We start from the raw sequence: 26,114 nt of genomic DNA on the forward strand, positions 1-26,114 counted from the left end.
CAAGGAGCCTGGTGAGGGAAGCCACCAAGACACTCCTGTCCACTGTGAAGGAGTTGGCGTCTTTGGCTGTGATTGGACAAACTGTGTGGGCGACATTTATCCACAGAAACATGAAAACATGAAATCCAGAGTTTTCCAGAAGACTGGGACCATTGATTCCCACAAACCTGTAATCCTGACCCCAAGTCAAAGTCCTCGGACAGTTAGCCCGACAACTGGCCCTGAATTGATCCAGATACTTGCCTCCATTTTGGAGTGGGAATTTCCACTCCAAAACGACCAATAGGACAGCAGAGAGACAGGCCAATATCTGGACTAGTTCGGGGTCGGTTGTCGGGCTACCAGACAGTCGGTTTCCCGATACACTGTAAGAAATGAAACACGGGTTTAAAATAATACTATTTTCAATATACTTGCAATTCTTAATTTTAGGGATTTAAGTAATAATGTTTTATTTGATTTAATAAATTTCAACTACAATATTATTTTGCACTTAATTGACAATGTTATGTGGAAAAAGTTACCTTAACTTTATCGATTAAATTCAACGTTTTATTTCTTAGAGTGTAGGAGGTGGGCGGAGCGTCTGTGTTGCCAGACTCTGCGGTGGCTCCGCCCTCCATCTTCTGTCTGAGCTCGGTTCTCTCTCAGTTCTCGGATCATGAGGAGGGTCTTCGTGCGGCTTCCGTGGCTGACCAACGTCACTCTGTACGGCTGCCTGTTCGCCGGCGGGGATCTGGTCTATCAGAGCTTCTCTGGGAAGGACGGAACCGACTGGAGACACACGCGGAACGTGGCCGTCGTCGGCTTCAGTTTCCATGGCAACTTCAGCTTCTTCTGGATGCGCTTCCTCGAGCGCAGGTTTCCCGGGAATTCCGCCGGGATGCTGATCCGAAAACTGATCCTGGATCAGACCGCAGCGGCTCCTTTGGCCACCAGCGTCTTTTACACCGGTTAGTTAATGTTTGACACTTTCTGTGGAGCAAAGATCACAAATTCCTCAGTTTGAAACTTTCACTCATCTGTTACTATCATCTCATCACCGGCGGCTCCAGAAATGTTTTCATTTCCCATGCGGGGGGCAAATTTAGCCATAAATGTTGAAAATATGCATTTTATATTAAGTAACTACTTGCCTAACTACCAAACTCCAATGGTGATGTTTTTTGTGTTAAAATCTTGTGCACAATAAGACAACTTGTTCACACAACATAATTACTCCTATAGTGAATACACAAGATGGTTATCTTGTATGCACACACATTATTATCTTCAAAGTGCAAGATAAGTTATCTTGTATGTGTGCACCACAAAATCATTTTGCCAGAACAAGTTATCTTGTACATGCAACATAATCATTTTGAATGCACAAGATAATTATGTTACAAGTACAACATAACTTCCCACAAGATGTACAAGCCAAAAAGGTTTTACAACATATTTGGGTGATTCTTTAACTACGGGCACTATTGGCCTTGTAAATGTAATTTCCACCACACCATTGCCTTACAATATAAAGCACCTTGGGGCAACTGTTTGTTGTGATTTGGCATTATATGCATGTACTCTGATGTCAATGTTTATCTCCATAGAAACTACCCAAACAATCTTTCATACAAACTGTTTAAAGGGACATTACAGTGTTGTGGTGGAAATTACGGCAATAGTGTGGGACAACTACATTTTGTTTAAAAAAATCACAACAGTTGTATGACATTGAATACCCCAATTATGGTTTGATTATTTTACTGATATTTTATTCAGAGATATTTTAAAACATTAGAAAAAACATTTCTTTACCATTAATTTTTATCATTGAAGATCAAAATCTGGGTGTGGGACAAGCACAAAACAGCAATATTTGCATATAATGATGCTGAAAAAAGGTGAAAAAGTCATCATAGACTACTAGAACAAATTTCTTAACACACTTTCATTGTAAAGATAACTATAAAAGTGTGAAATTCCCCCTTTTTTCTGTTTTTCATACAATATGATCAAAGGACATAATAAGTGCCCGTAGTCTAAGAATCACCCATTTATGTTTTCTGCACAAGATACTTGTTCTCACAAGATCATTTGGTATGTGCACCAGTTATCTTGTACCTCACGACCTGGTCCCAGATAAGTGGTTGAAGATGAGTGGGTGAGTGAAGTCATCTTGCACACACATTATTATCTTCAAAGTACAAGATAATTACACTCAACAAAAATATAAACGCAACACTTTTCGTTTTGCTCCCATTTTGTATGAGATGAACTCAAAGATCTAAAACTTTTTCCACATACACAATATCACCATTTCCCTCAAATATTGTTCACAAACCAGTCTAAATCTGTGATAGTGAGCACTTCTCCTTTGCTGAGATAATCCATCCCACCTCACAGGTGTGCCATATCAAGATGCTGATTAGACACCATGATTAGTGCACAGGTGTGCCTTAGACTGCCCACAATAAAAGGCCACTCTGAAAGGTGCAGTTTTGTTTTATTGGGGGGGGGGGGGGGGAATACCAGTCAGTATCTGGTGTGACCACCATTTGCCTCATGCAGTGCAACACATCTCCTTCGCATAGAGTTGATCAAGTTGTCAATTGTGGCCTGTGGAATGTTGGTCCACTCCTCTTCAATGGCTGTGCGAAGTTGCTGGATATTGGCAGGAACTGGTACACGCTGTCGTATACACCAGTCCAGAGCATCCCAAACATGCTCAATGGGTGAGATGTCCGGTGAGTATGCCGGCCATGCAAGAACTGGGACATTTTCAGCTTCCAAGAATTGTGTACAGATCCTTGCAACATGGGGCCGTGCATTATCCTGCTGCAACATGAGGTGATGTTCTTGGATGTATGGCACAACAATGGGCCTCAGGATCTCGTCACGGTATCTCTGTGCATTCAAACTGCCATCAATAAAATGCACCTGTGTTCTTCGTCCATAACAGACGCCTGCCCATACCATAACCCCACCGCCACCATGGGCCACTCGATCCACAACATTGACATCAGAAAACCGCTCACCCACACGACGCCACACATGCTGTCTGCCATCTGCCCTGAACAGTGTGAACCAGGATTCATCCGTGAAGAGAACACCTCTCCAACGTGCCAAACGCCAGCGAATGTGAGCATTTGCCCACTCAAGTCGCTTACGACGACGAACTGGAGTCAGGTCGAGACCCCGATGAGGACGACGAGCATGCAGATGAGCTTCCCTGAGATGGTTTCTGACAGTTTGTGCAGAAATTCTTTGGTTATGCAAACCGATTGTTCCAGCAGCTGTCTGAGTGGCTGGTCTCAGACGATCTTGGAGGTGAACATGCTGGATGTGGAGGTCCTGGGCTGGTGTGGTTACACGTGGTCTGCGGTTGTGAGGCTGGTTGGATGTACTGCCAAATTCTCTGAAACGCCTTTGGAGATGGCTCATGGTAGAGAAATGAACATTCAATACACGAGCAACAGCCCTGGTTGACATTCCTACTGTCAGCATGCTAATTGCACGCTCCCTCAAATCTTGCAACATCTGTGGCGTTGTGCTGTGTGATAAAACTGCACCTTTCAGAGTGGCCTTTTATTGTGGGCAGTCTAAGGCACACCTGTGCACTAATCATGGTGTCTAATCAGCATCTTGATATGGCACACCTGTGAGGTAGGATGGATTATCTCAGCAAAGGGGAAGTGCTCACTATCACAGATTTAGACTGGTTTGTGAACAATATTTGAGGGAAATGGTGATATTGTGTATGTGGAAAAAGTTTTAGATCTTTGAGTTCATCTCATACAAAATGGGAGCAAAACCAAAAGTGTTGCGTTTATATTTTTGTTGAGTGTATCTTGTATACATGCACACAACATAATCATTTTGTCAGAACAAGTTATCTTGTACATGCAACATAATCATCTTGAATGCTCAAGATACTTATGTTACAAGTACAACATAACTTGTTCCCACAAGATGTACAAGCCAAAAAGGTTTTACAACATATTTATGTTTTCTGCACAAGATACTTGTTCTCACAAGATCATTTAGTATGTGCACCAGTTATCTTGTACCTCACGACCTGGTCCCAGATAAGCGGTTGAAGATGAGTGGGTGAGTGACGTTATCTTGCACACACATTATTATCTTCAAAGTACAAGATAATTATCTTGTATAGGTGCACACCACATAATCATTTTGTCAGAACAAGTTATCTTGTGCATGCAACATAATCATCTTGAATGCGCAATATAATTATATTACAAGTAGAAGATAATTTGTTCCTACAAAATGATGTGTGTGCATATCTTGTTCCCACAAGATGTACAAGCTAACATGTTGTTACAAGATATTTGTGTTGCGTGCACAAGATACCTGTTCTCACAACATAATTTTCTTGTGTGCACAAGATAGTACAGTAGTGTTCAGAATAATAGTAGTGCTATGTGACTAAAAAGATTAATCCAGGTTTTGAGTATATTTCTTATGTTACATGGGAAACAAGGTACCAGTAGATTCAGTAGATTCTCACAAATCCAACAAGACCAAGCATTCATGATATGCACACTCTTAAGACTATGAAATTGGGCTATTAGTAAAAAAAGTAGAAAAGGGGGTGTTCACAATAATAGTAGTGTGGCATTCAGTCAGTGAGTTCGTCAATTTTGTATAACAAACAGGTGTGAATCAGGTGTCCCCTATTTAAGGATGAAGCCAGCACCTGTTGAACATGCTTTTCTCTTTGAAAGCCTGAGGAAAATGGGACGTTCAAGACATTGTTCAGAAGAACAGCGTAGTTTGATTAAAAAGTTGATTGGAGAGGGGAAAACTTATACGCAGGTGCAAAAAATTATAGGCTGTTCATCTACAATGATCTCCAATGCTTTAAAATGGACAAAAAACCAGAGACGCGTGGAAGAAAATGGAAAACAACCATCAAAATGGAGAAGAATAACCAGAATGGCAAAGGCTCACCCATTGATCAGCTCCAGGATGATCAAAGACAGTCTGGAGTTACCTGTAAGTGCTGTGACAGTTAGAAGACGCCTGTGTGAAGCTAATTTATTTGCAAGAATCCCCCGCAAAGTCCCTCTGTTAAATAAAAGACGTGCAGAAGAGGTTACAATTTGCCAAACAACACATCAACTGACCGAAAGAGAAATGGTGGAATATTTTGTGGACTGATGAGGGTAAAATTGTTCTTTTTGGGTCCAAGGGCCGCAGACAGTTTGTGAGACGACCCCCAAACTCTGAATTCAAGCCACAGTTCACAGTGAAGACAGTGAAGCATGGTGGTGCAAGCATCATGATATGGGCATGTTTCTCCTACTATGGTGTTGGGCCTATATATCGCATACCAGGTATCATGGATCAGTTTGGATATGTCAAAATACTTGAAGAGGTCATGTTGCCTTATGCTGAAGAGGTCATGCCCTTGAAATGGGTGTTTCAACAAGACAATGACCCCAAGCACACTAGTAAACCAGCAAAATCTTGGTTCCAAACCAACAAAATTAATGCCTCGCAGATGTGAAGAAATCATGAAAAACTGTGGTTATACAACTAAATACTAGTTTAGTGATTAACAGGATTACTAAAAAAGCAGTTTGAACATAATAGTTTTGAGTTTGTAGCGTCAACAGCTGATGCTACTATTATTGTGAACATCCCCTTTTCTACTTTTTTTTTACTAATAGCCCAATTTCATAGCCTTAAGAGTGTGCATATCATGAATGCTTGGTCTTGTTGGATTTGTGAGAATCTACTGAATTTGCTGGTACCTTGTTTCCCATGTAACAATAAGAAATATACTCAAAACCTGGATTAATCTTTTTAGTCACATAGCACTACTATTATTCTGAACACTACTGTATGTGCACCAGATAATTTTGTATGAACAAGTTATGTTGTACAATATACAGTACAAAGTCTTAATTGTCATTGTACATACATGTATACAATGAAATTTGTCCTTTGCATTTATCTTGTATAAGTGCACCAGATAATTATCTTGTACACGCAACAATTATTTTGAATGCACAAAATGTGTTGCAAATACAACATAACTTGCTGTTACAAGATAACTGTATTGTTTGCACAAGATACTTGTTCTTACAAGATCATTTGTGTATTGTGTGCACAGGATAATTGTTTATTACATAATTATCTTGGTCATCTTGTGTCACTCAGGTGTCAGTTTTTTGGAGGGCAAAGAGGACGTCATGAAGGATTGGAGAGAAAAATTCTTCAATACGTACAAGGTGAGTGATTCAGTAACAGACTCCGGCCAGCAGCACTCACCTGTTCACTTAACCTCAGGTGTCCTTAACAGTCCAAACCCTCCACTCGTTTTTGTGTGTGTGAAAACAAAAGGTAGAATTTATTTTCCTTCACTGTTGGACTTTAATCAGGTTTGTTCTTGCTTTCTTTCTTTTCTTTTTTGTCTTTTCAGACGGGTCTCATGTTCTGGCCGTTCATGCAGGTAAGTGTTTAAATCTTCCATTTTTTTCTACAACAATTTGAATTTGTCAAAATGTTCAGACTCACTGTTTTACAAATATGATTCATTTTCTCACAGCCTTTAAAAATGTGTTATTACTGGAGAACCCTGACATCGGGGTGAATGTGAGGCATAATTGTAAAGCGCTTTGAGCGTCTGATGCAGATGGAAAAGCGCTATATAAATGCAGTCCATTTAACCAGGTTTCTGCTGCAGCCTGAATCCTCAGTGACCCCTGGTGACCTCTGGGCGGGGGCACTCATTGTGTTTCTGCACTTGTCCTTTTTTTTCTCTCACCCGTCACTCTGCGCTTGAGGCAAATTTCAGTCTGGTGTGAAATTGTGTGGCCAAATCTGCAGCATGGTTCACTGCACAAACGGATCCCATAAACTTTGTCCTCCTCAGTTTTTGAACTTCGCTTTGTCCTTCACCGGATGCTGCGCGTTCGTCTGGGCTACCTTCCTGTGCTTCTCGCATCGGAGCGGCGACGGCACCGCCGGAGCAGCTCTGGCCTGGATGTTCCCCCCGAAAGAGGACAAAGCTGGATCCACAAAGGTGCACGTGGACTCCAAAGACAGGACGGCGCCATCCAACCCCACAGAGGACTGAGATGTGCAGAACCAGTCGTAACCGTCAGCTCACCTGGTGGTGCAGCGTCCTGTGAGGCTCATTGGTGCACAATGAGATCGGGGTCAAGTTAAAAATCAGCACTGTTACGATGCTGTTTGGTGCTCATGGAGACGTCTGTTTGCTCCTCAAGAAAAGTCTGTTCAGTCTTCAACTCTCATCTCGCATTCTGAATGCAGTAAATGAAAAACATATATAGGAATGATGTCAGGTTTTGATTTAGGAAGCGTCCACGAGACGGCACTCTGTGCTTTTAAGAATTTTAATCTGAAATGTATTTTATCTGTTTGTACAGCTGAATGGAAATTGTGAATAAGAAGCATTTTTGTTCAGTTTTCTGCAGGGAAATTGTTACACTTTTACATGACTTATTAATTTATGTCCAGATAGCGACATTAAGAGTAATATATTAATGTATTGATTATGTATTTCAAACGTCGTGTCGATGTTCAGAGCTGATTCAGCAGATGTTCATGTCAGTATATGAACCACAAACAGATGATAATTCTTCAGAGGATTTCATGTTCTTTTTAGGATCGATCTCCAATTTGTATCATGTTGCTGTTTTCACACTTTGATCTCTGCTGTTGAATGTACGAGGTCTGTTAGAAAAGTATCCGACCTTATTATTTTTTTTCAAAAACCTTATGGATTTGAATCACGTGTGATTACATCAGACATGCTTGAACCCCCGTGGGCATGCGAGAGTTTTTTCACGCCTGTCGGTTACGTCATTCGCCTGTGGGCAGTCTTTGAGTGAGGAGTCGCCCACCCTCTTGTCGTTTTTTCATTGTTTAGGAATGGTTCAGAGACTGCTGCTTTGTTTGATCAAAATTTTTTCAAAACTGTAAGGCACAACTGAGTGGACACCATTCGATAAATTCAGCTGGTTTACGGTAAAAATTTTAACGGCTGATGAGAGATTTTGGTCTGGTAGTGTCGCCGTAAGGACGGCCCACGGTGCCTGATGGCGATCTGCGCTTCGAGGCGGCAGCGTCTCACCGTTTCAAGTTGAAAACTTCCACATTTCAGGCTCTGTTGACCCAGGAAGTCGTCAGAGAACAGAGAACTTTCAGAAGAAGTCGGCATGAGGAGTTTATTCGGACATTCCATTGTTAACGGACATTTTGTAATGAAAGAACGTGTGGGCAGAGTCGCATGTCGGGCCGGACCCGACCGCGGGGGGTCGCGACAGGAAAAACACCTCCGTTGGAAACCTTAACGGGCAAGTTGGAACATGCCCAAGCTGTTAAACAATTTCTCAGTTACTCACTTGTTGAAAGCCATCAAAGCCGCCTGAATTTTACAAATGGTTTTCAACACGGAGGTGTTTTTCCTGTCGCGGCGCACACAGATTCGCCGAGTCGTCACGGAAACGACTCGGCGAATTTGCGCGCACATCTTTCGTTAAAAAATGTCCTTAAACAGTGGCATGTCTGCATAAAGCCCTCATGCCGGCCTCTTCTGAATCTTCTCTGTTCTCTCACGACGTCCTGGGTGAATTAAGCCTTAAATTAGGATGTTTTCAGGTTGAAACAGGCCAACGACGGCGCCTGGAAGAGTTGCGCAACGTCCCGCTCCGTGGGAAGTCCTTACACCAACAGAAACACCCCATAATCTCTCATCAGCCGTTAAACTTTTCACCGAAAACCACCTTAATTTCTCGAATAGTGTCCACTCGGATATTCCTCACAGGTCCAGAAAAAATTTTGATAAAGCAACGCGCGCCGTCTCGAGCAGCGTGTGAAACAAAGGAATTCAGCCGAGAGGGCGGGACCACATCTCACTCAAGGCCTGCCCACAGGGAAATGACGTCACCGACACGCGTGAAAAAACTCAGGCATGCGCACGAGGGTTCAAACATGATTGGTGTAATCGTACGTCATTCAAATCCATATAGTTTTTTTGAAAAATAAAAAGGTAGGATACTTTTCTGATAGACCTCGTACACTGAAAAAAAAATGCTGCTTTGGATCAACTTTAAAAAAATTGATGTAATTTGTTACAGCTAATTGTTTTAGTTTCTCACAATGTATATTTAGGATTTTGTAAAGTGATTCCAGCAGATTTAAACTGGAAACCACAATTTTCCATTAGACCAATGTAAATAAGTACTTTGAATGAAGTGCACTGTGTTTCACTTTTTTCAGTGTAGGAGAAATGATTTTGTTACGTTTCACACTGCAGTCCTCTTGATATTTATGCAATAACATTTTAAATTTTAAACACAGATCTGTGTGCACGGTATTTGCAGTAAAGCTGATTTTGCACACGTTTCCTGTTATTGCATGTGGGATACGTTTCCATGACAACAGTTCATGTCTGTTAAACTTTGTGAAGACCAACGTGCACATGTGAAGGTCTTTTTTCTTCTCCTCTGCTCAGTTCAGGTGGAATCTCTGATTCATTTTTCTCTGTCTGTTTTTGGAACGTTTGTGCACCTTTAATCGTGTTCTATCCAGCAGCTCTTACTCTTCTTTTTTGTCTGCTGCCTGCCGTGTTGGACTTCCAGTCCCATTTGTCTTCAGCCAGACTCTTGATCTGGTTCCAGATCATGGAGATTTTTGTCTCCTTGTCATCTTGTGTCTTTTCTCTTCCCTTCTGGGGTTCAATGAAGGAAAATCTTTGTGATGAAATCTTCCTCCTCTTCATCGATGGTTTGAAAATATTCCTGTAGCTTATAGAACCTTCTTAATTCTCTTTTGAGCTTCTCTTTTAGTCGTCACTTCAGAATGTGTTGGACATCTATTAATAGACTTGTTCAGTAACAGATGACTGCAGCAGCAGCTTCCATTTATCTAAATGTGTCTCATGCAGCTGATTTGACAGAGTGGTTCGAGCAGCACTTGGAGGCTGTGGAGCTCGTGGTCACTTCTCCCTCTGCACTCTGAGTGGGTCAGAAGCTCACGGTGCTGCCGGAACTGAACGAGAACCTCAGTGTCACAGCAAAAACGGGTTCACATTTCAAAGCTGCGACCTGGAAAGATCAGACCTTTGTATCAAGGTAAACTGACAAAGTACAGCTGCTGCTTTACTTCATCCAGCCTGAAATATCCTGGAACCTTTCACTCAGAGCTTCTTTGACTTTCTCACATGCAGATAAAAAAAATTTGACACGTTAACACCAACGGTGTCGGTTATTAAATCCCGTCCGGTCGATGTGTCACAGGTTCACTGTGCCGGTGACGACTCGACCATCAGTAAATATATTTGATGTTAAATTGTACTGATCAAATGCTGATGTTCAAGAGAATTATGAGAATTGTTAACATAGTTTACCTCAGGGGCAGAGCCCCCCTCCCCCACCAAAAAAAGATGCAAAAAAAAAAAAAAAAAGGTATTTAAGGTATTTTAATTTTTACACTGTATCATCTGTCCAGCACAATAAAGATCTATGATCTGAGTGATATGTTTGAGCTGCTGCTGTACCTCAGCTTCATGTTAGGTGTTGAAACACACTCAGATTAAGATCATGTTTCTGACGTTTTTTTTAAATTGTTCATGTGTGACAAAAAAGTGCCTGTCTGTTATCTTAATTAACAGTTGCAAAAACTAGCAAATATCAGGGTCCTGTACAGAGTAATGAAAGATGTGGTTTACCATAAAAATGAGTTTTTGCAAATTTAATTTATTCTTATATTAGTATTCACTATGCAGAGTTGCTTACTACTTGTATAAGATTATTCTTTTAATCAGTGACAATATCACATTGTTATTCCACAAATGAATGGATTGCCTGCAGTGAGACAGACCCCCCCATAAGTTTCTGGATTCACCCCTGGTTTACATATAATTACATTTTTTTCCATCTTCTCTCAAACCTTGATAGATTCTGCATCCTTGCACTGACATGATAGTGACTGTGGAGTGTTAAATTAATACTGCAGTGACTTCACCTGATTCCCTTCAAAATAGTGTAAAATCACCTAAAGTGTATTAAAATTAATTACTATAAACTCACTGTAATGCCACTGTGTTTTTTTTTTTTTTTTTGCTTACGTTTGCCTCTACGTCATCACAGTGTCAGTGGACATCAACGAGCGCGCACGCCCCACTGCGCACTGCGCACGCGCTCTGCATCCTCTCCTGCGTCCTCGCGGACCCGAAAGCTCCAGGAAAGATGCTGAGCCTCTGGCTCCTCCTCAGCGGGTGAAACCGGCTGATCTGGAAGAAGAATTCGAACCGTTCTGGCGAAGTCCGCTCTTATCCTGGTTCGACGCGCGTGCACGGCAGAGATGGAGTTGAAGAAAGCGATTTCGGACGGCGAGTGCGTGCTGAGGAGCTACGGCGCCGTGTCGGAAACGGCGTGGACCGCAGACAAAGGTGAGCGTCGACCAACCTGCAGCTGCAGACCAGAGCGGGTACCGGACCCTCCGGGTTCGGTCGGGTTCTTTGCGCTGGTTCCCGCCGCGTGACTCAAAAGGCTGCGTGTGCTTTTTGACAGCTCCGGAGTTCCTCTCGAACACAGCAGAACCGGTTCGATTACAAAGTGGGTTCATCGGTTTACTGCGTTCTGCAGGAGCCTCTGCTGGGATTTGACCCAAAAAAACTCTGCTCCACCCTGCGCACAGGGGAGACCGGGGTTGGTTGTCACCCAGGTCCAGGAGCATGTGGCAGGTTTACAAAGGTCAGCCCAGGGGTCAGAGATCACCAGTAAAGCACCATACCAGCCGCTTAGATATTTAAATCAGCTCCAAATCACAGCTGCTGTGCACGTGATCATTTTCAAAAATCACAAATCAAGTTGGTTAATTTATGATTATTGATTTAACACTATTTTGGTCCCTGTCCACCTGCTGCAGTGTCAATTTAACACTGCAAAACATAATTTGTAGCCACATGAGCAACGATGACTGGGGGGGGGAGCTTTCTGCTGATACTCTGTGTTTTAACTGATAACATAAACAGCCTCAGCTTTTTAAAGATTCATTGAAATGTTTCATTGATTTGATTAATGTGATTTGAATAAACCACGTGAGGGATATTTATATTAAGTCACACTTTTTAACTTTTTTTTCAGTTAAACTTGCAGGAGAGCTAAAATGATGGCGCAGTTATGCTGATTTTTTTTTTCCCAATTCAGCTGACAGAAAACCGGCAGCAATTTTTAGAATCAATTTGGATTCATTGAGAAAATGTCAATCTTCAACTTTTTCAAATTTCTCTTTTTTACCTACACTGATTATAAATAAAAGTAATAAAATATATTCTGTGGAATTTCATGTTAAAATGCAATTGGGAAGCTGAATATAAAACATTACTGAAGACGAGTTCAGCAAAATCAACAAAAACAAAAGAATCGGATGTTATTTTTTTTAAAGAGCTTTTCTTTCAGAGAAATATGCAGATCTACATCTAAATTACAACTTTTTTTAATTCTCTGCCAGTATTTCAAGAACTGGCTTCATGATATCAGCAAGATGTGTGCATATGATGTCATAAAGACTTGCTGACCCATCATTAAACCTTTCTAGTAACATGATGACCCAGGCAGAGCTGGGTGTGTTTTCCGTCTCGTTCCGGATCAGTTTTATGGTGACTCTGTGCAGAAAGTCAGCGATGACGCACGTAATGACACACGCAGCAAAGCATTGCATTTCTTCACGTGTGAGTCCCAGTTGGTTCCTCTGAGACGCCGCTGCTGCAGGGTGTGAAGAAACTTCCAGAATAAACAGCCAGAGGGGGAATAAAATGCAGTGGATATTTTTAGAAAGTGATCCACTCGTTACTTTGGTTTCATCTCAACAAACATTCAGCCAGAAATGGATACGGAGATGAAGAGGACAGTCTCAGAAGCCCATGTTTCTCTTTTTAACAACCATGATAGCTGTTTTGTTTTTTTAATCACCATCAAAACGTTAAATGTTTTTTCTGTTTTATACACGAGGGTTTGTTTCTTCATAATCCATCAGACAACAGAAAAAAGATGCATTTCTGCATCATTATTTGTAAATATATGTTTTTAGTATTAATAATAAAATAAAAAATTAATGCCACTCTGCAAACTGGATTTTATCTGAATACGAGGTCTGTTAGAAAACTATCCGACCTTTTTATTTTTTGCAAAAACTATATGGATTTGAATCATTTGCGATTGCATCAGCCAAGCTTGAACCTTCGTGCGCATGCGTGAGTTTTTTCACGCCTGTCGGTTGCGTCATTTGCCTGTGAGCACGCTTTGAGTGAGCAGTGGTCCAGCCCCCTCGTCGGATTTTTATTGTGAGGATGTCATGAAAAGACGTGCGGAGGAATTTGCGCATTGGGACGGAGCCGCTAATGGCGCGGGACAAAAAGCAACGCCATGATGAAGCCTCACAGGACATGTTGTGGCATGTCCAGCTCGTCCACAATTTCTCGGATAGTCACACGACTGAAAAGCCACCGAAAGCCGTCTGAATCTTCCGAATGGTGCAAGAGCTGGCCATGTTATAACATGTCCTGTGAGACCAACACGGAGGTGCTTTTGTCCTGCGCCATTCGCAGGTCCGTGGCAAATTCCTCCGCTCCTCTTTCCATGACAAAAACTCCTGTAACAGTGGAATGTGCCGAAAAAGTGGTATGTCCACCTCTTCTGCCATTTCTGTAGTAGTCAGACGATGTCCCGGATCAACACAGCGTTCAGTTTGGAAATGATCTGGTCATTTCAGCCTGTCGATCGCCGCTCAGAGCGCGGTGCGCCCTCCGCCATTGTGCGCCATCTTTAAACCGGTTGTTAACACTCCTTAATCTGTGTGATCCCCATAGAATCATCCCTGAAAGCCGTCTGAATGTTCCGAATGGTTTCCACCTGGCTGTCTCTCACAATTTCTGGAAAAATTTGATGCAGCAAAGCTCCAAATCGTTCAGACATTTTCTTTGCAATGAAAATCCGACGAGGGGGGGTGGACCACTGCTCACACAAAGCCTGCTCACAGGCGAATGACGCAACCGACAGGCATGAAAAAAACTCGCGCATGCGCACGAAGGTTCAAGCTTGGCTGATGCAAGCGCACATGATTCAAATCCATATAGTTTTTGCAAAAAATAAAAAGGTCAGATAGTTTTCTAACAGACCTCGTATTGCTGGTTTGGGATTTTAAGAAACTCTTGAATCCATTCTGGATTGTTGGTTCAACAAAATTAGTTGTTTGAAGATGGTGACATAATATAATAATAATAGTCGTAGTAACAACAACAAATATGGTCAAACTCAAATTAATAGAGACCTTTCTGCATATTTGAACAGCTCTTGTCACCATCCAGTGGGCAATGTGAGCATTTCAGGGCTTCTGATATAATTCCTGCTTGAAACCCAAAATTCTGCAAAGAAGAAATTCAAAAATTCATGATTTTTGGGGGGCACACAGAGCTTTGAGTGTACAAGTGTGAGTTTTACAGTTCTTGAGTTAAATTTCTCCTGAGCATAAAGACACATTAAAAAAAGAAACCAAAAGCACCCACATAATTGCACAAATAAAAATCTAATTAAAACCCCATATTAATTATAAACTATAGAAAACATCACACACACACACGCACACAGCCACACAGAGTGTGCAGCCGAGTGTGAAGCGTCCAGGATGAAAATCAGCACCTCCAAATCCGAGGCCATGGTTCTCGACCGGAAAAAGGTGCTTTGCCCTCTTCAGGTCGGTGGAGTGTCCTTGCCTCAAGTGGAGGAGTTTAAGTATCTCAGGGTCTTGTTCACGAGTGAGGGACAGATGGAGCGTGAGATCGATAGACGGATCGGTGCAGCATCTGCAGTGATGTGGTCGCTGTATCGGACTGTCGTGGTGAAGAGAGAGCTGAGTAGGGGGGCAAAGCTCTCGATTTACCGATCGATCTACGTTCCAATCCTCACCTATGGTCATGAGATTCGGCTCATGACCAAAAGAATGAGATCGCGAGTACAAGCGTCCAAGATGAGTTTCCTCCGCATGGTGGCTGGGCGCTCCCTTAGAGATAGGGTGAGGAGCTCGTTCACTCGGGAGGAGCTCGGAGTCGAGCCGCTGCTCCTCCACGTCGAAAGGAGTCAGTTGAGGTGGCTCGGGCATCTTTTCCGGATGCCCCTTGGACGCCTCGCTGGAGAGGTGTTCCGGGCACATCCCATCGGGAGGAGGCCCCGGGGAAGACCCAGGACACGCTGGAGGGACTACATCTCTCGGCTGGCTTGGGAACGCCTTGGGGTTGCCGCGGAGGAGCTGGGGGAGGTGTGTGTGGATCGGGAGGTCTGGGCAGCTTTGCTTGAGTTGCTGCCCCCGCGACCCAACTCCGGATAAAGTGGAAGAAAATGGATGGATGGATGGACTATAGAAAACATACTTTGAGCTTAAATGTGAAAATGGCACAGAATCTGACTTTCTAACGTCCACGAGCAAAGGATTCCAAAAGATAAGAGCACAATATGTAAAGGCCCTCTGGCCTGCAGACTTCTTTTTAACACTGGAATGTTGACAGGAAGGTAACAACTTAAATGCTGCTGCAGTGATGAAGTTCTTCCACGGCTGAGTGTGGTGCAGCTCACATCACAGGACCACGATTCAGTTCTGCAAACGATATGACGCGCTGATAATAAGACGCTGAAATCACGATGCAGGACGCAAGCTCCTCCAAAGATCACGTTTCTATTTTCACAGCATGTCAACATCAGTGTCACCAGACTGAAAGATTCAACAGCAACAACCCCTGGCAATAATTATGGAATCACCGGCCTCAGAGGATGTTCATTCAGTTGTTTAATTTTGTAGAAAAAAAGCAGATCACAGACATGACACAAAACTAAAGTCATTTCAAATGGCAACTTTCTGGCTTAAGAAACACTATAAGAAATCAGGAAAAATAATTGTGGCAGTCAGTAACGGTTACTTTTTTAGACCAAGCAGAGGGAAAAAAATATGGACTCACTCAATTCTGAGGAATAAATTATGGAATCACCCTGTAAATTTTCATCTCCAAAACTAACACCTGCATCAAATCAGATCTGCTCGTTAGTCTGCATCTAAAAAGGAGTGATCACACCTTGGAGAGCTGTTGCACCAAGTGGACTGACATGAATCATGGCTCCAACATGAGTGATGTCAATTGAAACAAAGGAGAGGATTATCAAAATCTTAAAAGAGGGTACATCATCACGCAATGTTGCAAAAGATGTTGGTTGTTCACAGTCAGCTGTGTCTAAACTCTGGACCAAATACAAACAACATGGGAAGGTTGTTAAAGGCAAACATACTGGTAGACCAAGGAAGACATCAAAGCATCAAGACAGAAAACTTAAAGCAATATGTCTCAAAAATCGAAAATGCACAACAAAACAAACGAGGAACGAATGGGAGGAAACTGGAGTCAACGTCTGTGACTGAACTGTAAGAAACCGCCTAAAGGAAATGGGATTTACATACAGAAAAGCTAAACGAAAGCCATCATTAACACCTAAACAGAAAAAAAACAAGGTTACAATGGGCTAAGGAAAAGCAATCGTGGACTGTGGATGACTGGATGAAAGTCATATTCAGTGATGAATCTTGAATCTGCATTGGGCAAGGTGATGATGCTGGAACTTTTGATTGGTGCCTTTCCAATGAGATTTATAAAGATGACTGCCTGAAGAGAACATGTAAATTTTCACAGTCATTGATGATATGGGGCTGCATGTCAGGTAAAGGCACTGGGGAGATGGCTGTCATTACATCATCAATAAATGCACAAGTTTCTTATCCCATCAATTGAAAGGATGTTTGGGGATGATGAAATCATTTTTCAAGATGATAATGCATCTTGCCATAGAGCAAAAACTGTGAAAACATTCCTTGCAAAAGACACATAGGGTCAATGTCATGGCCTGCAAATAGTCCGGATCCAATTGAAAATCTTTGGTGGAAGTTGAAGAAAATGGTCCATGACAAGGCTCCAACCTACAAAGCTGATCTGGCAACAGCAATCAGAGAAAGTTGGAGCCAGACTGATGAAGAGTACTGTTTGTCACTCATTAAGTCCATGCCTCAGAGACTGCAAGCTGTTATAAAAGCCAGAGGTGGTGCAACAAAATACTAGTTATGTGTTGGAGCGTTCTTTTGTTTTTCATGATTCCATAATTTTTTCCTCAGAATTGAGTGATTCCATATTTTTTTCCCTCTTGGTCTAAATGATTCATTTTCCACTTCTAGTTCAAAGTGATTTATTTCTCTTATCTCAGAATCATTTTGATTTTGATCCAGTCCCTTAATAAATTGATTAATCAACAGAAAGTTTGTCACCTATTTTGATCTTTAATTGTCATTTATTAAGAAACTGTCATTTCTTTTGAATCACCTTACAGCTTAACAAATGTGTTCGAGGTGCACTAGTTGTAAAACTGCCGAACTGGTTTAAGTGGTTTTAAACCTCTTCAATCCTTTAAACTGATTCAAGTCATGAGTGAGTCATTTTCTCCTGGATGTCACAAAGTCACAGTTAAACATCTAGAAACTGGACTTATTGAGACTGAATTAGAGATGATCTGGTTTTCATTTAGTCTCTGCCACAGATGGGCCGATTTAAAGTGATTTAAAACACATTTGATCATGTTTTAAAGCCAATGTGAACAGTCAATCAGACTACTGACTTGATTTGACATACGAGGGGCGACTGAGAAGTTTTGAGTCAGACCCAGAAAAAGTTGGGCATGGTTCTCCATCTTTTACATTTTGAGAAACTGATATTTTGCAAGAATATGTGGTTTTAACTCTGTGGGTGTGATGTTGAGAAATGTTTGTTTCGCAAAATGTAAAAGATAGAGAAACCCCGCCTGGCTTTTTCTGGGTCAAAACTTCTCAATCGCCCCTCGTAAACTGGTTTAAAGTAGTTGTGAAAAACAACTGAATATCTTTAGTTTCTGAACTGTTGGGTCAACAAAACAAGTTCTCTCCTCTGGTTATGATTTTTTTTAAAAGGACACTAAAAAAAAAAAAAAAACTATCACACAATTTTTACATTTCATATTTAACAGATAATAGAAAAAAAAAAACATTGGATGCATCCTGGTGCCAGTTATGTTGATATTAGCTTCTATAGTGAAAAACTGAGTGTTCAGTGTGAATGCTGCTGCAGAATCTGCAGTTTGTCCAGCAGCCGAAATTCAAAATGAAGTTTGTCATTGAGCCATGTCAGAATTGAGCTATTTTTGGCTTTTTAAAGTCACAACTTTCTGACCCTCAACAGACTTCAACCTTGAAAAAGAGGTTAGGAAAAGAAAACTATAGAATGAGAATTCTCAAAACAGTCAGCTGGACTCAGAGAACACACACAACAGAGCAGCAGATTCCAGTCACAATTCTGACTTTTATCCTCAGGACTTTATGATGTCATAAAGTGAAACACTAAAGAATGGGATGAAACAGGAGAATTTTTATTTTTTTTTTGCAGGGAGATATCAAAAAATATTAAATAAAAATTCTCACTTCTGACTTCACTGAAGGAATGTTTCTCAGAGTCACAGATATACGGGTTGTTAACGTGACCTCCACCCTCCGCTGTTGTCTGTCAGAGTGAGTAATCACAAGTGTGAATTCAGCGTCATTCTCACTTTCACACATACGCATCCCGGAAGGTCGCAGACTGGAACTTAAGATCATGACTCACTCAAACATGGTTCGATAACATAACGTGTTGGACTTGTATCACGTGAAGTGGAAACACAAGTGTTGCATGGCCGTAGAATAACTGCAGCACAACGCAGGCACTTCAGGAACACCTCCCAGTGACATCACGGCATGTATGACATCATTACAGGACTACTGCAGTGTTCTATTTTCTGGTTTACCGCAGTTCAGCATTAGGGCTCTCCAATTGGTTCAAAATGCTGCTGCCAGACTTTTGACAGGAAGCAGAAAGTTTGACCACATTACACCCATTTTGGCGTCTCTTCACTGGCTTCCTGTCCATATGAGATCAGATTTTAAGGTTCTGCTACTAACCAATAAAATTGCACAGACTGGCACCTCCCTACCTAGCTGACCTAATTAAACCTTACGTACCGGCCCGGGCTTTGTGTTCTCAGTGTTCTTAGTGTCCCTAGGGTGAATAAAAAGTCTGCGGGTCACAGAGCTTTCTCTTATCATGCCCCTGTTCTGTGGAATGATCTCCCTGCATCAATAAAACAGTCATATTCTGTGGATACTTTCAAGTCCAGACTTAAGACGCACTTATTTTCCCTTTCGTATGGCTAGCATATTGGCATAGTATGTTACTATGCTTTTTACTCTTAAATTCATTTTATTAGGAAACAGAGCGTACTGCGGCCTCAACTTTATCTAAAGTCTGGGTCTTTCAGTTAAGCTTCGGGCTAGTGGCCAGTGATCACCTTAGTATTTCTTGTTGCTTAATGCTGACAAATTATATGTCTTTCCAGTGCTCGATGTTGTTTTTTCTCTCCGTTTGAGGTGTGGCTCCATCTAGAGATGGGTGTGGTGTCTACTTCTGCAACCCTCCTGTCCTGTGCACCGGCAACATCTCCTGTATATTCGTTTTGTAATTCGTGTCTGTATCATGGCCCAAGCAGAGGGTCACCCCTTTGAGTCTGGTCTGCTTGAGGTTTTTTCCTCAGAGGGAGTTTTTCCTTACCACTGTCGCCTGTGTGCTTGCTCGGGGGGTTGGTAAGGTTAGACCTTACTTGTGTGACACACCTTGAGACAACTTTGTTGTGAAGTGGCACTATATAAATGAAAATAAATTGAAAATTACAGACATCCACGGAATAGCACAAGGAATATTCCATTTCATCAGACAGCATTCCCAGACCTTCTAAGGTTTTCCAAGATATAGAGAAGGTTTCAAACTTGAGCTCCCGGAAGCACTGCCATAGAACAGGCAAAAACGAACAGCTCAGAGCTGTCTGATGGAGATTCCCCAGTTCTCTGGTTCAAGGTGTTTCTTGTTGTGTCTCTCAGGTCACTCAGATGTGTCCATGGCAGAGAGCACCATGTCTCCAGAGGAGATCGAGGTGGAAATGGTTCATATCCGGCGCCTCCGGGAGGTCCTGGTACGCCGGGAGTCTGAGCTACGCTTCATGTGAGTCAGCCAACTGCAAAAATGTGTATTTCTGTCAGAACATCACAAAGAAGCCAAAAGCAACCCAATGATGAGGCCCCCCCCCACACCAAAAACCCCCCAAGCACCCACCAGGGGAGGGGGGAGGAGTGGGGTGTTACTGTCCCTAACATGTAAATGGAAACAAACGTGTCTTGAAAGTGTAACAAAGTCAGAATCATAGTTAATATCTTTTATATGTAAACATTGACGAGGTCTTCGGGGCCTCGCTCGGCCCCCAGACTGCGGGTTGCTTACGCCGGTGTTGCCAGGCGAACTGAGGATGGAACATCAAGCAGCAGATGGAGTGTCAGAGACCATGAAGACGAGGAGCTGGAGGGAGGTGTTAAACGCAGAAACAGGGAGGAGGAGGAGAGAGGAGGCTGTGGATGAGTCATCAGGCTGATCGCAGAGGGAACAAAGACCACAAAATGCTGACGTCCTGATGAGGAGCTGTGACAGCTGCCCAGAAAACGCAGGAGGATGAATGTCGTTTTGCATCTGTTCTGTCACTGACATCTTACAGTCATTCTCTTAATGGAGCTCAGCCTCCCAAAAAAAGAGAAACCTTCACATGAAGATGCTGTACATGAAAAGTATTCTCTGCAGTTTCCTAGTTTAACAAAAATCAGAAATTAATACGTTTTCTAAGCATTGCGTCTTAATGGTAATATGCAAAAAGGCATTTGTTTATTTTATTGTTGAGACCAAGATTACTAATAAATGCTCAAATGCAATGACCCAAGAATTTATTTGTGTACTGCCTTTAACATTTATAGAAAAATAAATAAATAAAATTATAGCTGCTTGCTTTAAGACATCACTTAATGAAGTGTACACTCTTGGCTGCTGATCAGGGGCGTAGGCAGAAATCATAAAACGGGTGGGCCCAGAAAAAAAATCAGACGGGCCCAACCTTTGGGGTTGTACCCCTGGCAAAAATTATGGAATCACCGGCCTCGGAGGATGTTCATTCAGTTGTTTAATTTTGTAGAAAAAAAGCAGATCACAGACATGGCACAAAACTAAAGTCATTTCAAATGGCAACTTTCTGGCTTTAAGAAACACTATAAGAAATCAAGAAAAAAAGATTGTGGCAGTCAATCAATCAATCAATTTTTTTATATAGCGCCAAATCACAACAAACAGTTGCCCCAAGGCACTTTATATTGTAAGGCAAGGTGTTAGTTTTGGGGATGAAAATTTACAGGGTGATTCCATAATTTATTCCTCGGAACTGAGTGATTCCATATTTTTTTCCTCTGCTTGGTCTAAAAAGTAACCGTTACTGACTGCCACAATCTTTTTTTCTTGATTTCTTATAGTGTTTCTTAAAGCCAGAAAGTTGCCATTTGAAATGACTTTAGTTTTGTGTCATGTCTGTGATCTGCTTTTTTTCTACAAAATTAAACAACTGAATGAACATCCGCCGAGGCCGGTGATTCCATAATTTTTGCCAGGGGTTGTATAATACACCATTTGAAAAAGTATGCCTCGTTTGGACATCGCAAGCAACGTTATCACTTAGCCTACAGCACTGGCAAACTGAGCACACAGACGCCACACGTCAGACACAAGTATTCTTCATGGACAATCCAAGCTGCCACACACACACACACACACACACACACACACACACACACACACACACACACACACACACACACATTCAGTGCAAGTCTGGTAGCCTACTTGGCTCGGCCTAAAACCAAAACGTCAATAAGTATTTAAATAAGGCATTGTTTCAAAAATGAATTCCAAGTTTAATGATGAACACATCTCATGGTCTCACACTTACATTTGATGAATCCTTTTAATGCTACAGCAGGAGACGACGGGGTTTTCTGTTGAACTCTCTTATCACGTCATCATAGTCCAACGATTCAGTCAGTTCTCTTTCAAGGGAAAGTGTATTCAGTCTGTGAGTCAACATGGATGTTCTGGTGGATGTTTTTATCCATTTAACAGTAGAAAACAGCCGTTCAACAGTGCATGTTGTTATTGGCATTGTGATGAGGGCCCGCAGAAGACTATTTGAGGAAAAATGTGGTCCCTCGTTTATCGCAGGAGTTACGTTCAAAAATAACCCACGATAAACGAAATCCGCAAAGTAGTCAGCGCTATTTTTTGCAATTATTAAAGATGTTTTAAGGCTGTAAAACCCCTCACTACACACTTTATACACTTTTCTCAAACAGGCATTAACATGTTCTGCGAAAAATCTGCGAAACTGCAAGGCCGCGAAAGGTGAACCGCGTTATAGTGAGGGACCACTGTACTCTGAAAATGAATTAATAAAAATCACAGAAGATGAACCTGATTTTTTTGACAAAATTTATTAATTGTCGCTCAGTGCTAATGCAATACCATATCATAGGAATACAATGAGGCAACAACAGGTGACTGTCGAGTGTCAACTCAGCCTTCTCATTGGATGGGGCGGGCCTGGATGAAAAGTGGGCGGGCCCAGGCCCATCCAGGCCCGCCCCTGGCTGGCCTGGCCTGGTAAGCTGCTGATCATGAATGTGATGATTTGAGGCAGAGGCGTCAGGTGTCCTCAGGAATTGCTACAACCTGTTACCACGCCTTCCGATTAATGGCACGTGTTGCTGAAGAATTATCGGGAATCATTCATTACGTACGGTCAAGAATAATGTTCCACACTATTGCACTTAACAACATATCGTGACATTCGTAACGCGTCTTGCCTATGTGTAAATGCAGCATAACATTGGCAAAATGCCTTACGAATGTCATATTTGTGTCATTCTTGGCACATTCCTGACATTCTTAATGCAACTTAACGCATCTGAATAGGTTTCTTAATAGTGTGTGTTGGTCCGTGATATTTGTGGAGCATGTTTTTGGCTGTCAAAAAAATCTTCTACGACTGTCGCGCACCACCCTCATTTCGCCTCATATCGGAGATCACAACTGAGCGTGTTGAACCATCTTGATTAGTGGTGATCCTTAGTGTGACAGCATTCTTCTGACGTGCGCACATTTAAACCCTGCTTCACCGCGTTCACTTTCATTACTGCAGTATGCTGAAGGACAGTGACGCCAAGTTGGCTAATTCTTGTTTCAATGCTCATCAGTGCACTCCTGCAGGTGTTCCACCAGCGCGCTCCTGCAGGTGTTCCACCTGCTGCTGCGCCTGGTGTTTGAGAAAATGAGCGAGACGAGAATTGCGTGAAGCCACACATCTGACTCTCTCAGTCTCCTCCTCCTTTCTTCGGCACTCCATGGTACAGAGCCCAACTAAGCATGCAATTACAAAGCTCTTCTGCTGTAGATTTTGAGGAGTAAACTGGAGTGATCTGAATTGTTCAGCAACTGACGGTAGGATGAATATGGGGGTGTGTGGAGACAATTCCCCTCATATGCAACATGACAGAATGTAACGATGTACTGTTACACACAATAGTGCACAACAATGCGGAACATTATTCTTGACCGTGCGTAATGGTTCCTGATAATTCTCCAGCAACACGTGCCATTAATCATAACGTGTGGTAACAGGTTGCAGCAGTTCCTGAGGACACCTGACGCCTCTGCCCCAAATCATTACATTCGTGATCAGCAGCCAAGAATGTATACTTTGTGGCATACGTGACTTGCCGTCGTTATGTGTAAATGCAGTTCCGTTCCAATGTAAAACTCCTTATGTTGTGATTTGGTGCTGCATAAATAAATTGAACCTTCTATTTGACTTCTTTTAGGATGGATGACATTCAGCTCTGCAAAGACATCATGAGCTTAAAACAGGAGCTGAGACAGATTGTCGCAGTACCAGGTAAAGCTCGATACGTCTCTGCTTCTCAAAACACTTTCAGAAAAACCAACCACGAGCTCTTCAGAATAAATAAATAAATAAATCATCCACAGCATGCAGGCTGCAGAACGCTCCGAGCTCCCAGAATGGACTCGAGGAATTTTTTATTTTAAAACGGCAACATTCTAAATAAAGATACAGGATGTCGCTCATTATCACCTGGAGAAACTGGGTTCAACACCAACACCAGGGAGCAGTGTTGATGACTACTCTCCATCAACTAACCCCTTGTAATTTGGCCCAGGGGTGTGAGCCGCCTGCTGAAATTGTGACACATAAAACTGAGTTTTTGTACTGCCAGAAAGTCTAACTTAAGGCAAGTGCAAAGAAACACTGCCCCCTTACAGGAGAGGATTGCGGGGGCAAGAAGTACTGCAGCAACTCACTATGGACAAATGTGCTGCAAAAACATGACAGCCAGGCATAACAACTTCAAGAAAATAGATTTTGTTATTAGAACTGATGTCATGATGACTTTTACGTTATTCTGTCCCACAGAGAAAGACAAAACCAAGCTGCACAGGCAGCAGGAAGAAGAACTGATCCTCAAGATCCATAAACTGGTGCAGAAGAGGGACTTCCTGGTGGATGATGCTGAGGTGGAGAGGTTAAGGTGGGATGTCCGCTGGCAGGACCAGATCATGAAAGCAGACTCCCAGGCTGTAGTCCCACTTTCAGGCTTAGATCCCGGCTCTGGACACAAATGAGTCCGGATTCTAATCAGCACTTTTGTCAGTTCAGCCGTACTGCCAATTTCTACTCATCTGTTAAGAAACCAAGAGATACTAAGTAGCTTTATGGGCAATTCAAATTAATGTTACAGAGTTTTGTGCATGTATATTACATTTAATTCCTGTCAAAACTCAAGAGTCCAAAAAAAAAAATTGATAGTTTGATAATTCATGAAAAAAAAATAAAAAAATTGAGATTTTCACATTTGGTCTGTTTAGAGCAGAGCTTTCACAAAATATAGCAGAACATTTTAAGAAAGGGAACCCGTTACATAATTTTTTTGTGTTGTTAGTCAGTTCTTACTGATATTGAAACAAATCCAATTTTACAGTAAGAGCTGCACCTGTTTCATACCAGCTGGTGCAGTTTCTGCCAGTCTGCCTGCAGCAAAGCTAACACCGCTAATGAGATGCTGAACTCGCAGATTAAGACGTGACCGTCTGATTTTAGGGAACAAGAGGAAGACCAGGAGATGGCCGAGTTCCTCAGGCTGAAGTTGATGCCGCTGGAGAAGCTGATCAAAGTCACACAAAGTGAGTAACCATGGTAACAAATGCAGACAGCAGCAGCCTTGTGGACGTCCGTTTTCACAGCATGATCATCTGTTTCAGATCCTCCCAAACCTAAGAGACATGTCCTGGAGCCGCCTCCCACCAAGCCGTCCATCACCAGGTCGGGCGTGGCCATCATCAAGGATTGCTGTGGCGCCACCCAGTGCGCCATCATGTAACCGACGGACCTCTTGATGAGCCCGACGCTGCTTCCTGTGATGCAGAGAACCCCAGCTGGATGTCATAAGGTGCTTTTCCACTGCAGGAACCACAGAGAGTCTGTAGGACCTTCTGATGGAGAACCACACATTTAAATCAGGAACTGGTCCTTGTGATGGAAAAGCACAAACACTGTTCTAAGGTCAGTTTTGAAATTAACGTTTGCAGCAGATGTTTGGTAACTGATCCTTATGGAGAACTAATTAAATTCAGAACCAGACGGTACCCGGGCCGCAGAAGAAGCTCTTCACACACTAGTGACCGCCAGCGTTCTCTGCTTGACAAGAACCAAACATTCTCCCATTGCTGACAGTGCCGCTGAACCTCTGTTACAGACATCCACAGATTCATACTCAGGTCCAAATGTATTTGGACACTGACTCAACACCAAATTTTCACCCCACACAGAATCTGACATAACATCAAAGAGATTAAAGAAAACTTCAATGTTGAAGAAATCAAAAGATCTTCAAGATTTAGATCAACACCAACATTTAATCAGCTGTTTGGTGAGGAAGTACATCTCTGTAAAAACAAAGTTTACCCCCCCAAAATACTTTATTTACAGACATGATGACATAACCTCCGCCCCGACTGTCGAGTTAAAAATTGACAAACTGCTATCAGGTAG

The 26,114-nt window shown here is 42.2% G+C and overlaps 2 protein-coding genes across 3 annotated transcripts; both read left to right on the forward strand.

Moving 5' to 3' along the window:
- Positions 1-636: 636 nt before the first annotated feature.
- On the forward strand, positions 637-7,138 carry mpv17l (MPV17 mitochondrial membrane protein like). The gene is made up of 4 exons (XM_034188306.1): positions 637-953; positions 6,169-6,239; positions 6,431-6,460; positions 6,884-7,138. The coding sequence occupies exons 1-4, from the start codon at positions 662-664 to the stop codon at positions 7,085-7,087; spliced, it is 597 nt and encodes a 198-aa protein (XP_034044197.1). The 5' UTR covers positions 637-661; the 3' UTR covers positions 7,088-7,138.
- Positions 7,139-11,252: 4,114 nt separating this feature from the next.
- On the forward strand, positions 11,253-25,572 carry bmerb1 (bMERB domain containing 1). 2 transcript variants are annotated; one of them, XM_034189303.1, is made up of 6 exons: positions 11,253-11,428; positions 20,008-20,128; positions 23,869-23,942; positions 24,480-24,594; positions 25,164-25,246; positions 25,325-25,572. In XM_034189303.1, exons 1-6 carry the CDS (start codon positions 11,341-11,343, stop codon positions 25,441-25,443), a joined length of 600 nt encoding a protein of 199 aa, XP_034045194.1. In that variant the 5' UTR covers positions 11,253-11,340; the 3' UTR covers positions 25,444-25,572. The 2 variants fall into 2 exon arrangements, with proteins under 2 accessions (XP_034045194.1, XP_034045195.1); XM_034189304.1 differs by having other exon boundaries at positions 20,017-20,128.
- Positions 25,573-26,114: the final 542 nt, after the last annotated feature.

This window comes from Thalassophryne amazonica, chromosome 15 (genome assembly GCF_902500255.1).
Source record: "Thalassophryne amazonica chromosome 15, fThaAma1.1, whole genome shotgun sequence".
Classification (NCBI taxonomy): Eukaryota; Metazoa; Chordata; class Actinopteri; order Batrachoidiformes; family Batrachoididae; genus Thalassophryne; species Thalassophryne amazonica.

Bases quoted from the DNA above. Each gene is read 5' to 3' on its own strand.
- mpv17l (XM_034188306.1), top strand. From the start codon at position 662: ATGAGGAGGGTCTTCGTGCGGCTTCCGTGGCTGACCAACGTCACTCTG. The intron at 6,240-6,430 runs GTGAGTGATTCA...TTGTCTTTTCAG, and splicing joins AATTCTTCAATACGTACAAG to ACGGGTCTCATGTTCTGGCC. The intron at 6,461-6,883 runs GTAAGTGTTTAA...TGTCCTCCTCAG, and splicing joins TGTTCTGGCCGTTCATGCAG to TTTTTGAACTTCGCTTTGTC.
- bmerb1 (XM_034189303.1), top strand. From the start codon at position 11,341: ATGGAGTTGAAGAAAGCGATTTCGGACGGCGAGTGCGTGCTGAGGAGC. The intron at 24,595-25,163 runs GTGGGATGTCCG...GTCTGATTTTAG, and splicing joins GCTGAGGTGGAGAGGTTAAG to GGAACAAGAGGAAGACCAGG. The intron at 25,247-25,324 runs GTGAGTAACCAT...CATCTGTTTCAG, and splicing joins GCTGATCAAAGTCACACAAA to ATCCTCCCAAACCTAAGAGA.